We start from the raw sequence: 13,882 nt of genomic DNA on the forward strand, positions 1-13,882 counted from the left end.
AAGTGACTGTTTACTCTGCTGCCAATCAATACTCCTCAGATAAGGGTGGAATCTGGAGCGGGCTCAACTCTATTTTCTACAAATAAATGATTGTCAAAGGAGTGTTATGTGTTATAATCACAGGAAATCCGATAATAAACTGGAGATATTAACAAAAAAGGTCCATACTCTCACCTCTTACTTAATGGAGTGTGATAAACATTAGCCATCATTACCTCAATACAGTGCCTTCCAAAAAGTATTCATCCCCTTTGGCGTTTTTCCTATTTTGTTGCATTACAACCTGTCATTTAAATATATTTTTATTTGGATTTCGTGTAATGGACATACACAAAATAGTCCAAATTGGTGAAGTGAAATGTAAAATCTAACTTGTTTCAAAAAATTATAAAAAATAAAAAACGGAAAAGTGGTTTGTGCATGTCTTCACCCCCTTTGCTATGAAGTCCCTAAATAAGATCTGGTGCAACCAATTACCTTCAGAAGTCACATAAATAGTTAAATAAAGTCCACCTGTTTGCAATCTAAGTGTCACATGATCTCAGTATATATACACCTGTTCTGAAAGGCCCCAGAGTCTGCAACACCACTAAGCAAGAGGCACCACCAAGCAAGCAGCACCAGGAAGACCAAGGAGCTCTCCAAACAGGTCAGGGACAAAGTTGTGGAGAAGTACAGATCAGGGTTGGATTATAAAAAAATATCTGAAACTTTAAACATCCCACAAAGCACCATTAAATCCATGATTTAAAAAATGGAAAGAATATAGCACCACAACAACCTGCCAAGAGAGTGCCACCCACCAAAACTCACGGACCATGAAAGGAGGGTATTAATCAGAGAGGCAACAAAGACACCAAAGATAACCCTGAAGGATCTGCAAAGCTCCACAGCAGAAATTGGAGTATCTGTCCATAGGACAACTTTAAGCCGTACACTCCACAGAGCTGGGCTTTATGGAAGAGTGGCCAGAAAAAAGACATTGCTTGTCACTGACACCTCTCATCACACCGAGAAGTCCATCCCCACAGTGAAGCATGGTGGTGACAGCATCATGCTGTGGGGATGTCTTTCATCGGCAGGGACTGGGAAACCGGTCAGACTTGAAGGAATGATGGATGGCGCTAAATATGGGCAAATTCTTGAGAGAAACCTGTGTCAGTCTTCAAGACATTTGCTACTGGGACGGAGGTTCATCTTCCAGCAGGACAATGACCCGAAGCATACTGCTAAAGCAACACTTCAGTGGTTTAAGGGAAAACATTTAAATATCTTGGGATGGCTTAGTCAAAGCCCAGACCTCAATCCAATTGAGAATCTGTGGAATGACTTAAAGATTGCTGTACACCAGCAGAACCCATCCATACTTGAAGGAGTTTTTCCTTGAAGAATGGACAAAACTCCCAGTGGCTAGATGTGCCAAGCTTATAGAGACATACCCCAAGAGACTTGCAGCTGTAATTGCTGCCAAAGGTAGCTCTACAAAGTATTGACTTAGGCGTGAATAGTTATGCTTGCTCAAGTTCAGTTTTTTGTCTTATTTCTTGTTTGTTTCACAATAAAAATTATTTTGCATCTTCAAAGTGGTAGGCATGTTGTGTAAATCAAATTATAAATCCCCCCCAAAATCTATTTTAATTCCAGGTTGTAATGCAACAAAATAGGAAAATTGCCAAGGTGGGTGAAAACTTATGCAAGACACTGCATTATAATCATGAGATTCCATCAAGCCACTGCACTATGACCTAATCATGAGATTCCATCAAGTCAGTGCCGTCCGGCCACTTCTATTCTTACAATCTACTCCGGCAATATTACAACAATAATAATGCTCAATTATAATATCTGTCACACATCAACAATCATACAGGGTTGCTGCAAACTTCCTCCATACTTTACTTCATTGTTAAATTACCGACATATGAGTCACCATACCCGATCACATGCATGGTTAACTCTAGAGGTCCAGTTGATCTCTACAGAATTAGGTCAATCTGCATTCAGATTGTTTGCGCCCCGTTTGTGGAATGATCTGCAGAGCACTCTGCACCTTGATGCTCTGGTGCCTCCAGGGCAGCTCAAGTTGTTCGTGAAGGAGCTCGTTGTTGATGAATGTGTTTGCCTGTAGTATTGTATATGTGGACATTTTTATAAATTGTGTCCATGCAGGGCTCCCTTGGAAAAGAGGCATTTGTCTCAATGGGACTCTCTGCTAAAATAAAGGTGGGAAAAACCATCTAGATTGCCCTGTTTGATCGTTTTGGTCTGTGGGGAGAGCAGTGCAGAAGGTGACAGTAGTCTTAGTCAATTTCCCCTGTGATCATCACATCAACAAATGGATTCTTGTTTAATCTCTCCTTGAAAAGGGAGACATGTTGATTTGTTCATAGTGGAAGTCATACCAGACAAATGCTGTAAAATGCTCATCCTAATTATAATGTTTCCACCTGCTTTAGCATGAAAGAAAACATACCAAAACAAATCCACAAAACATTGTCTGATTGAGGGTGTCTTTGCTCGACTAATAGCTTAAATGAATAAGTCAAGTAAATCATTTGCCAAATTCCCAATCTCTAACCCTGCTATCTTGTGGTACTGATGTGAATGTCTGGATAGTGGCATACGTCCATGGGTTTCAGCAAAGCTGCATGGTCAGTGGGCTGAATGATGTGTGTGTTTGACCCCCACCTCCTCTAATTAGAGAGGAAATGGCTCCTAAATCTATTAGTACTTTGTTTGTCCACCCAATATGGTGACACAACAGAATCGGCTGCATGTTTAGAACACTGAGGAAACACCTAACTGTGACCATCCATGTGATACATCCAAGTGAATGGTTGTGGCCACCAGTCCACTCACTAAGTCGCAGTGCTTTGAATGCGAATGAATGAGCATTGAATGAGAATTTGATTCATTTTGATGCTATGTCTGGGCCCCTCTGTGTGTCTGTGTGGTTCAGTGTTACTGATGGAAAGAGACAGACAAGCAGTACGCCTCTATTCAACACCACCATAGACATTAGCATATCTCACAGAGGGTCACCAAACAACCTAGCCACCTGTAGCTGCTATAGCCTGCTTGACTCAACCACAGGACCCCCACACACACAGACAGAGCGTGGTGGCAGTGAAAGGTTTGTGCGCTACATTGAGTTGGTGGCACCTTCATCGAGGAAGACGGACACGTGGTAATGGCTGGAGTGGAATGAGCGGTATTGTATCAAATAAATCAATTTCGATACCATTCCATTCGCTCCGGTCCAGACATTATTATAAACCGTCCTCCACTCAGCAGCCTCCTGTTGTGTGTGTGTGTGTGTGTGTGTGTGTGTGTGTGTGTGTGTATGTGTGTGTGTGTGTGTGTGTGTGTGTGTGTGTGTGTGTGTGTGTGTGTGTGTGTTAGAGTGAGAGAGAGAGTTGTGTGACAAAAAAGAGCAGAGAGGTAGAACAAACAGGGAGAAAACACATTGTGCTTTGCCTTCAATTCAATTTAGGAGCTTTATTGGCATGGGAAACATATGTTAACATTGCCAAAGCAAGTGAAGTAGATAATAAAAAACAATACAAATGAACAGTAAACATTACACACCTCTCTCTCTCTCTCTCTCTCTCTCTCTCTCTCTCTCTCTCTCTCTCTCTCTCTCTCTCTCTCTCTCTCTCTCTCTCTCTCTCTCTCTCAGCTTTGTGGAAGTTACCTGTGGTGTCCTGGCAACTGGACCTTTTTTGGAACACCTTTACTTTGGTCTTACTGAGATTTACTGTCAGGGCCCAGGTCTGACAGAATCTGTGCAGATGATCTAGGTGCTGCTGTAGGTTGGTGACAGAAGCACCAGATCATCAGCAAACAGCAGACATTTGATTTCCGAGTCGAGTAGGGTGAGGCCGGGTGCTGCAGACTGTTTTAGTGCCCTCGCCAATTCATTGATATAAATGTTGAAGAGGGTGGGGCTCAAGCTGCATGTCGCTCACTCTGCGGCCCTGAGGAAAGAAATCTGTGTGTTTATTGCCACTGAAGAAATGTTGGAGTCTGCTATTAATGATACTGTAGAGGAATTTTATTTGTATATTTTATCATTTTCTTTATTATACCATCAACACCACAGGCCTTTTGGGTTTGGAGGATATGTCCCTCTATCTCTCTCTCTCCTTCTCAGCCTGCCTCTCTCTGCCTCAGGGAGTGTCTACCAGAGATGGTGAGGTGGAGGGGGGGTTCTCTTCCCCCCTCTCTGGACCTCCCCCTGGTCTCGGATTGGCTGAGGTAGAGCTGTGTGGGGCCAGTGGAAGGCAGTCTACTAGGAGGCCTGACAGCAGACAGGGAAAAACTATCCCTCTAGCTGATATACTGTAGCTGCTCCACACACACTGCTAGACACAGAGAGAGCAGGGGAGAGGTAGAGGTAGAGACAGAGGAAGAGACAGCTGTGGAGTGAGATACACAGAACTGAAAGGAGAGAGCAATAGAGAGATAGAGTTTGACAGAGAGTTAGAGAGACGGAAAAGAGGCACACACAGCACTCCCCCTCCACTCACCCCTCGTCTTACCCTCGACCCTTGTCTCCCTTCTTACGACCACCTGAGGCAGAGACACACAGCTCTACCAGCGCAGGGGGGAGAGGACTGGACACACACTAACACACACTCATTTTCTCTCTGCTGAAAGAAGACAGGAATACACACTTTCTTTTTGTTTTCTGTCTCCGCTTCTACTCTCGTTCTTGGACAGGAAAAAAGGATTTCAGTTTGTTTCTTCAGCACAAAGACTTTTCCTTTATCCTCCAGAAGTCCTGAGTCACGTTGGGCCTCCTTTCTTTCTCCCTCTGAGAGCTCAGAGCAACATGGCACAGGGACAAAAGAACCACAGCCACAGCAGGCAGCAGCGGAGGGGACCACTACTCACTAACCCCTTCTCCACCGTGGCACTATCCCTCTCACTGTCCCTCCTCCTCCTCCTTCTCACCTCCCCCGCCTCGGCCGCTGATGAATACGACTACTACAGCTGGCAGTCGGACAACTTCCACAACGGTCGCTTCTACACCAAGGAGCCGCAGTGTGTGGACATCCCTGCCGATTTACGCCTCTGCCACAACGTGGGCTACAAGAAGATGCGCCTGCCCAACCTGCTGGACCACGAGACCATGCCCGAGGTCAAACAGCAGGCGGGTAGCTGGGTGCCGCTCCTCGCCAAGCGATGCCACGCGGATACACAGGTGTTCCTGTGTTCCCTGTTTGCCCCTGTGTGTCTGGACAGGCCCATCTACCCGTGTCGCTCGCTGTGTGAGGCTGTGAGGGACAGCTGTGCCCCCGTTATGGAGACATACGGGTTTCCCTGGCCGGAGATGTTGACCTGCGATAAGTTTCCTATTGATAATGATCTGTGTATCCCCATACAGTTTGCTGGGAACCAGGCCACCCCAGCGCCAGGTAAGACCACACACACATGTATTCACAACCCTATTCTGAGACTGTATACTAACTGTGAAAGAGGGCCACTATATGACATGATAACGGTCCCTGCAACTAGTTTAGTTGAGCGTCAGGTTGAATATGGTCGGTGCCTTCACACCACACTGGTTGTAGACGAGAGAGCCCCAGCCCCCATGCAGGAAACTCAGTCTTACTCCTGCCCCAGAGCTTGGAACAACTCAGTCTTTCTCCTGCTCCAGACCTTGGAACAACTCAGTCTTACTCCTGCTCCAGAGCTTGGAACAACTCAGTCTTACTCCTGCTCCAGACCTTGGAACAACTCAGTCTTACTCCTGCTCCAGAGCTTGGAACAACTCAGTCTTACTCCTGCTCCAGACCTTGGAACAACTCAGTCTTTCTCCTTCCCCAGAGCTTGGAACAACTCAGTCTTTCTCCTGCTCCAGATCTTGGAACAACTCAGTCTTACTCCTGCTCCAGACCTTGGAACAACTCAGTCTTACTCCTGCTCCAGAGCTTGGAACAACTCAGTCTTACTCCTGCCCCAGAGCTTGGAACAACTCAGTCTTACTCCTGCTCCAGAGCTTGGAACAACTCAGTCTTATTCCTGCTCCAGAGCTTGGAACAACTCAGTCTTACTCCTTCCCCAGAGCTTGGAACAACTCAGTCTTATTCCTGCTCCAGACCTTGGAACAACTCAGTCTTACTCCTGCTCCAGAGCTTGGAACAACTCAGTCTTACTCCTGCCCCAGAGCTTGGAACAACTCAGTCTTACTCCTGCCCCAGAGCTTGGAACAACTCAGTCTTACTTCTGCTCCAGAGCTTGGAACAACTCAGTCTTATTCCTGCTCCAGAGCTTGGAACAACTCAGTCTTACTCCTGCCCCAGAGCTTGGAACAACTCAGTCTTACTCCTGCCCCAGAGCTTGGAACAACTCAGTCTTACTCCTCCCCCAGAGCTTGGAACAACTCAGTCTTACTCCTGCCCCAGAGTTTTGAACAACTCAGTCTTACTCCTGCTCCAGACCTTGGAACAGAAGATATTCTAGAACAATATTTCCGTAACATTTTTGTTATAGGTGTGTATAACTTTTGGATAGGAAAGAACAAACCACTCAAACTATTTTTGAGAGTTATAGATACAAATATAAACATTTTAAGTCCATGCAACTGCCATAAGATATATCTGGAGAAGAAAAGATGGGAACATTCCAGGTTAGATATCAGAATGCATTATATTCCCATAGCACAGATAACGTTCCAGGTTAGATATCAGAATGCATTATATTCCCATAGCACAGATAACGTTCCAGGTTAGATATCAGAATGCATTATATTCCCATAGCACAGATAACGTTCCAGGTTAGATATCAGAATGTATTATATTCCCATAGCACAGATAACGTTCCAGGTTAGATATCAGAATGCATTATATTCTCATAGCACAGATAACGTTCCAGGTTAGATATCAGAATGCATTATATTCCCATAGCACAGATAACGTTCCAGGTTAGATATCAGAATGCATTATATTCCCATAGCACAGATAACGTTCCAGGTTAGATATCAGAATGCATTATATTCCCATAGCACAGATAACATGCTCTCTAGAAAAGTCAGTGTTTCTCCTAGTGTATGAAAGAGCTGTAAATAATACAGACCACCACAGTGAAATGTCCATGTGTTCAATGTAACTACTACTATAAAACAGTGTGACATAAAAAAAAGACCAAGGGGACATTTTCATGTCAAATATTGCAATGATTTATTCTAATTGCAGAGATGAAAATAAAATTTAATGTAGACCAGGAAAACATTCTCAATTCAACTGTCAGACTGTGGAACTGCTAGTGTGCATTAAATAATAGAAATAACAATGACTGTACGATAAGACGGATCTAAGGAACCCCAGCTTTTCAGATAAACCCAGACACAACGACTATTCCTGGACTACAAAACACTTTTAGAGATGCAGCATGCTTTTAACTCTAGGATTAGATTTATTCTAGGTCAGGGAAAACAGACCTTAAACTTCACTCGGCTTCCATACAAATAAGACAAAGATATATCAAAATCAGATGTATTTTTTTTACAGAGCTATTCTATAAGAAATCGGATGCATGGAGGGCAGCTAGGTCTCCAGTGCAGGACAGAACGATTACACACTTTTCCCAAATCAACTAGTGTGTGTGTGTGTGTGTGTGTGTGTGTGTGTGTGTGTGTGTGTGTGTGTGTGTGCATGGCAACTACCGAGAGAGAGAAAGACAGTGTTTGAGAGAGTCAATGTGAGTTTAGAGTCTATAGAAAGTGAAGGGCACACTCTGCTGTGTCTCTGCTGTGTCCAGGCCTGCTCTGTCTTTTGTCTGATCAGCCTGTTAGACAGCCAATTAACTAGCTTACTAATTACTGAGGGTGAATTAGTCTAACGAGAGAAAAGGAGGTAGGGAGGTAGGGAGGTAGGGAGGGAGGTAGGGAGGGAGGGAGGGGTGTCAGTTAGAGAGAGGGGGTAAGAGAGAGACTGGGGTGTAAGAGGGAAAATTAGGGGGAGAGAAAAAGAAGGGGGAGAAAATGAGGGTGAGAAGAAGAGACCGAGTGGGCTTGAGAGAGAGAATGAAAGAGCTGGGTCGAGAGGTAGGGGAAAGAGAGTTTAGGGAGAGAGGGGCAGAGAGAGGGGCAGAGAGAGGGACATAGAGAGGGACAGAGAGAGGGACAGAGAGAGAGACAGAGAGAGGGGAGGTTGTGAGGAAGTAAAGTTAAATAAAAAAAATCAAGAGAAGAGACTGGTTCCCTTCCAGTTTCAGTTAGAATGGGAAAGAGAATGTTGAATTAATTAATTCCTTAATATATGTTTTAACTCTTTGCTAGCCAGGTTAGTCGATTAAGAACCAGGATTTCATCGACAGTGCACCATCTCAGGCAATATGAATAGAATCTGTCTATGTACTGTAATTCTAGAATCCTTCTGGTTTTATACTCCAGACTGATCCTTCTATTTAAAACAAAGTCTAGAAACTGACTGCAGAGACTCACACAAACTTGTCTGAGAAGGACTGGAAGACAATGTAAAGTGTTAAGGAGGAGGGGCCAAAAGTAAATGTTAAAAGTGACAAAGAAAGAGCAGAAACGTAGGATCTTAATTTGAGCCACTACAGCAGCCACTAATCCTGCAGCAAAAGGACATTTTGATATTTATAATTTTTGTTACCCAATTGGTAGTTACAGTCTTGTCCCATCTCTGCAACTCCTGTACGGACTCGGGAGAGGCGAAGGTCGAGAGCCGTGTGTCCTCCGAAACATAACCCAACCAAGCCGCACCACTTCTTGACACAATGGCCACTTAAGCCGGAAGCCAGCCGCACCAATGTGTCGGAGGAAACACCTGGCGACCGTGTCAGCGTGCATTGCGCACGGCCCACTACAGGAGTCGCTAGAGCGCGATGGGACAAGGACATTGCTACCTCCCCTAACCCACACGATGCTGGGCCAATTGTGTGCCGACTCATGTGTCTCCCATTCAGGGCCGGCTGTGACACAGCCTGGGATCAAACCAGGATCTATAGTGACACAGCAAGCACTGAAATGAGGGCCTTAGACAGCTGTGCCACTCGGGAGGCCCTGGAAATATGAATTATCATATGGATTATAATCAATGGCTATTTTGGTATTGGTTGATACATTTTCCGTAAAATTTCAAATTGGAAATTACAAACTGCAGAAGCGTTTTAAAACCTCAAATGCACTGAGATCCTACATCTCTGATGTTCTGGATATCACACCATAATCACACAAAAATATATGAAACATTTATGTGAAGAAAAAAAGCACACTGAATTAAATCACATGTGACTTTTGAAAGAAGACACATGAGCGACTTAATCTGTTTTAATCAGACACCCTGAACGACAACAGTCTGCAAACGCTTCAGGGAAACTCATTCAACAAGTGTCAACGAACACACACACAAGCATGCACACACACACCAGACACACTCAGACACACGCACACACTCAGCGAGCCCATTCAGAAAGTGTGCCGGTGTCTACGCTGATGATATAGGAGGATAGAAGCTGTCACACTGAGCTCATGTAGAGCATCGACGTGTCCAAAATGACACCCTATTCCCTATATAGTGCACTACTTTTGACCAGAGACATGTGGGCTGATGTAGTGCACTACTTTTGACCAGAGACATGTGGGCTGATGTAGTGCACTACTTTTGACCAGAGACATGTGGGCTGATGTAGTGCACTACTTTTGACCAGAGACATGTGGGCTGATGAAGTTCACTACTTTTGACCAGAGACATGTGGGCTGATGTAGTGCACTACTTTTGACCAGAGACATGTGGGCTGATGAAGTGCACTACTTTTGACCAGAGACATGTGGGCTGATGAAGTTCACTACTTTTGACCAGAGACATGTGGGCTGATGTAGTGCACTACTTTTGACCAGAGACATGTGGGCTGATGTAGTGCACTACTTTTGACCAGAGACATGTGGGCTGATGTAGTGCACTACTTTTGACCAGAGACATGTGGGCTGATGTAGTGCACTACTTTTGACCAGAGACATGTGGGCTGATGAAGTTCACTACTTTTGACCAGAGACATGTGGGCTGATGTAGTGCACTACTTTTGACCAGAGACATGTGGGCTGATGTAGTGCACTACTTTTGACCAGAGACATGTGGGCTGATGAAGTTCACTACTTTTGACCAGAGACATGTGGGCTGATGTAGTGCACTACTTTTGACCAGAGACATGTGGGCTGATGTAGTGCACTACTTTTGACCAGAGACATGTGGGCTGATGTAGTGCACTACTTTTGACCAGAGACATGTGGGCTGATGTAGTGCACTACTTTTGACCAGAGACATGTGGGCTGATGAAGTTCACTACTTTTGACCAGAGACATGTGGGCTGATGTAGTGCACTACTTTTGACCAGAGACATGTGGGCTGATGTAGTGCACTACTTTTGACCAGAGACATGTGGGCTGATGTAGTGCACTACTTTTGACCAGAGACATGTGGGCTGATGTAGTGCACTACTTTTGACCAGAGACATGTGGGCTGATGTAGTGCACTACTTTTGACCAGAGACATGTGGGCTGATGAAGTTCACTACTTTTGACCAGAGACATGTGAGCTGATGTAGTGCACTACTTTTGACCAGAGACATGTGGGCTGATGTAGTGCACTACTTTTAACCAGAGACATGTGGGCTGATGAAGTTCACTACTTTTTACCAGAGACATGTGGGCTGATGTAGTGCACTACTTTTGACCAGAGACATGTGGGCTGATGTAGTGCACTACTTTTGACCAGAGACATGTGGGCTGATGAAGTTCACTACTTTTGACCAGAGACATGTGGGCTGATGTAGTGCACTACTTTTGACCAGAGACATGTGGGCTGATGTAGTGCACTACTTTTGACCAGAGACATGTGGGCTGATGTAGTGCACTACTTTTGACCAGAGACATGTGGGCTGATGTAGTGCACTACTTTTGACCAGAGACATGTGGGCTGATGTAGTAGTGCACTACTTTTGACCAGAGACATGTGGGCTGATGTAGTGCACTACTTTTGACCAGAGACATGTGGGCTGATGAAGTGCACTACTTTTGACCAGAGACATGTGAGCTGATGAAGTTCACTACTTTTGACCAGAGACATGTGGGCTGATGTAGTGCACTACTTTTGACCAGAGACATGTGGGCTGATGTAGTGCACTACTTTTGACCAGAGACATGTGGGCTGATGAAGTGCACTACTTTTGACCAGAGACATGTGAGCTGATGTAGTGCACTACTTTTGACCAGAGACATGTGGGCTGATGAAGTTCACTACTTTTGACCAGAGACATGTGGGCTGATGAAGTGCACTACTTTTGACCAGAGACATGTGGGCTGATGAAGTTCACTACTTTTGACCAGAGACATGTGGGCTGATGTAGTGCACTACTTTTGACCAGAGACATGTGGGCTGATGTAGTGCACTACTTTTGACCAGAGACATGTGGGCTGATGTAGTGCACTACTTTTGACCAGAGACATGTGGGCTGATGTAGTGCACTACTTTTGACCAGAGACATGTGGGCTGATGTAGTGCACTACTTTTGACCAGAGACATGTGGGCTGATGAAGTTCACTACTTTTGACCAGAGACATGTGAGCTGATGTAGTGCACTACTTTTGACCAGAGACATGTGGGCTGATGAAGTTCACTACTTTTGACCAGAGACATGTGGGCTGATGAAGTGCACTACTTTTGACAAGAGACATGTGGGCTGATGTAGTGCACTACTTTTGACCAGAGACATGTGGGCTGATGAAGTTCACTACTTTTTACCAGAGACATGTGGGCTGATGAAGTTCACTACTTTTGACCAGAGACATGTGGGCTGATGAAGTTCACTACTTTTGACCAGAGACATGTGAGCTGATGTAGTGCACTACTTTTGACCAGAGACATGTGGGCTGATGTAGTGCACTACTTTTGACCAGAGACATGTGGGCTGATGAAGTTCACTACTTTTGACCAGAGACATGTGGGCTGATGTAGTTCACTACTTTTGACCAGAGACATGTGGGCTGATGAAGTTCACTACTTTTGACCAGAGACATGTGGGCTGATGTAGTGCACTACTTTTGACCAGAGACATGTGGGCTGATGTAGTGCACTACTTTTGACCAGAGACATGTGGGCTGATGAAGTTCACTACTTTTGACCAGAGACATGTGGGCTGATGTAGTGCACTACTTTTGACCAGAGACATGTGGGCTGATGTAGTGCACTACTTTTGACCAGAGACATGTGGGCTGATGAAGTTCACTACTTTTGACCAGAGACATGTGGGCTGATGTAGTGCACTACTTTTGACCAGAGACATGTGGGCTGATGTAGTGCACTACTTTTGACCAGAGACATGTGGGCTGATGTAGTGCACTACTTTTGACCAGAGACATGTGGGCTGATGTAGTGCACTACTTTTGACCAGAGACATGTGGGCTGATGTAGTGCACTACTTTTGACCAGAGACATGTGGGCTGATGAAGTGCAGTACTTTTGACCAGAGACATGTGAGCTGATGTAGTGCAATACTTTTGACAAGAGACATGTGGGCTGATGAAGTTCACTACTTTTGACCAGAGACATGTGGGCTGATGAAGTGCACTACTTTTGACCAGAGACATGTGGGCTGATGAAGTTCACTACTTTTGACCAGAGACATGTGGGCTGATGAAGTGCACTACTTTTGACCAGAGACATGTGGGCTGATGTAGTGCACTACTTTTGACCAGAGACATGTGGGCTGATGAAGTGCACTACTTTTGACCAGAGACATGTGGGCTGATGTAGTGCACTACTTTTGACCAGAGACATGTGGGCTGATGAAGTGCACTACTTTTGACCAGAGACATGTGAGCTGATGTAGTGCACTACTTTTGACCAGAGACATGTGGGCTGATGAAGTTCACTACTTTTGACCAGAGACATGTGGGCTGATGTAGTGCACTACTTTTGACCAGAGACATGTGGGCTGATGTAGTGCACTACTTTTGACCAGAGACATGTGGGCTGATGAAGTGCACTACTTTTGACCAGAGACATGTGAGCTGATGTAGTGCACTACTTTTGACCAGAGACAAGTGGGCTGATGAAGTTCACTACTTTTGACCAGAGACATGTGGGCTGATGAAGTGCACTACTTTTGACCAGAGACATGTGGGCTGATGTAGTGCACTACTTTTGACCAGAGACATGTGGGCTGATGAAGTTCACTACTTTTGACCAGAGACATGTGGGCTGATGAAGTTCACTACTTTTGACCAGAGACATGTGGGCTGATGAAGTGCACTACTTTTGACCAGAGACATGTGGGCTGATGTAGTGCACTACTTTTGACCAGAGACATGTGGGCTGATGTAGTGCACTACTTTTGACCAGAGACATGTGGGCTGATGAAGTGCACTACTTTTGACCAGAGACATGTGAGCTGATGTAGTGCACTACTTTTGACCAGAGACATGTGGGCTGATGAAGTTCACTACTTTTGACCAGAGACATGTGGGCTGATGAAGTGCACTACTTTTGACCAGAGACATGTGGGCTGATGAAGTTAACTACTTTTGACCAGAGACATGTGGGCTGATGAAGTGCACTACTTTTGACCAGAGACATGTGGGCTGATGTAGTGCACTACTTTTGACCAGAGACATGTGGGCTGATGAAGTTCACTACTTTTGACCAGAGACATGTGGGCTGATGTAGTGCACTACTTTTGACCAGAGACATGTGGGCTGATGAAGTTCACTACTTTTGACCAGAGACATGTGGGCTGATGTAGTGCACTACTTTTGACCAGAGACATGTGGGCTGATGTAGTGCACTACTTTTGACCAGAGACATGTGGGCTGATGTAGTGCACTACTTTTGACCAGAGACATGTGGGCTGATGT

The 13,882-nt window shown here is 45.1% G+C and overlaps 1 protein-coding gene across 2 annotated transcripts in view; it reads left to right on the forward strand.

The window, feature by feature from the left end:
• Positions 1–4,356: 4,356 nt before the first annotated feature.
• Positions 4,357–13,882, forward strand: part of LOC139413404 (secreted frizzled-related protein 5-like) — a 36,802-nt gene continuing 27,276 nt past the window's right edge. The window contains exon 1 of one of the 2 annotated variants that reach the window (XM_071160745.1): positions 4,357–5,420. In XM_071160745.1, coding sequence (XP_071016846.1) covers positions 4,835–5,420 — 586 coding nt within the window. In that variant the 5' untranslated portion in view covers positions 4,357–4,834. The remainder of the gene's footprint in view (positions 5,421–13,882) is intronic. The other variant, XR_011634795.1, reaches the window with a different exon arrangement.

The sequence above is a fragment of the Oncorhynchus clarkii genome, chromosome 1 (assembly GCF_045791955.1).
Source record: "Oncorhynchus clarkii lewisi isolate Uvic-CL-2024 chromosome 1, UVic_Ocla_1.0, whole genome shotgun sequence".
Taxonomy (NCBI): domain Eukaryota; kingdom Metazoa; phylum Chordata; class Actinopteri; order Salmoniformes; family Salmonidae; genus Oncorhynchus; species Oncorhynchus clarkii.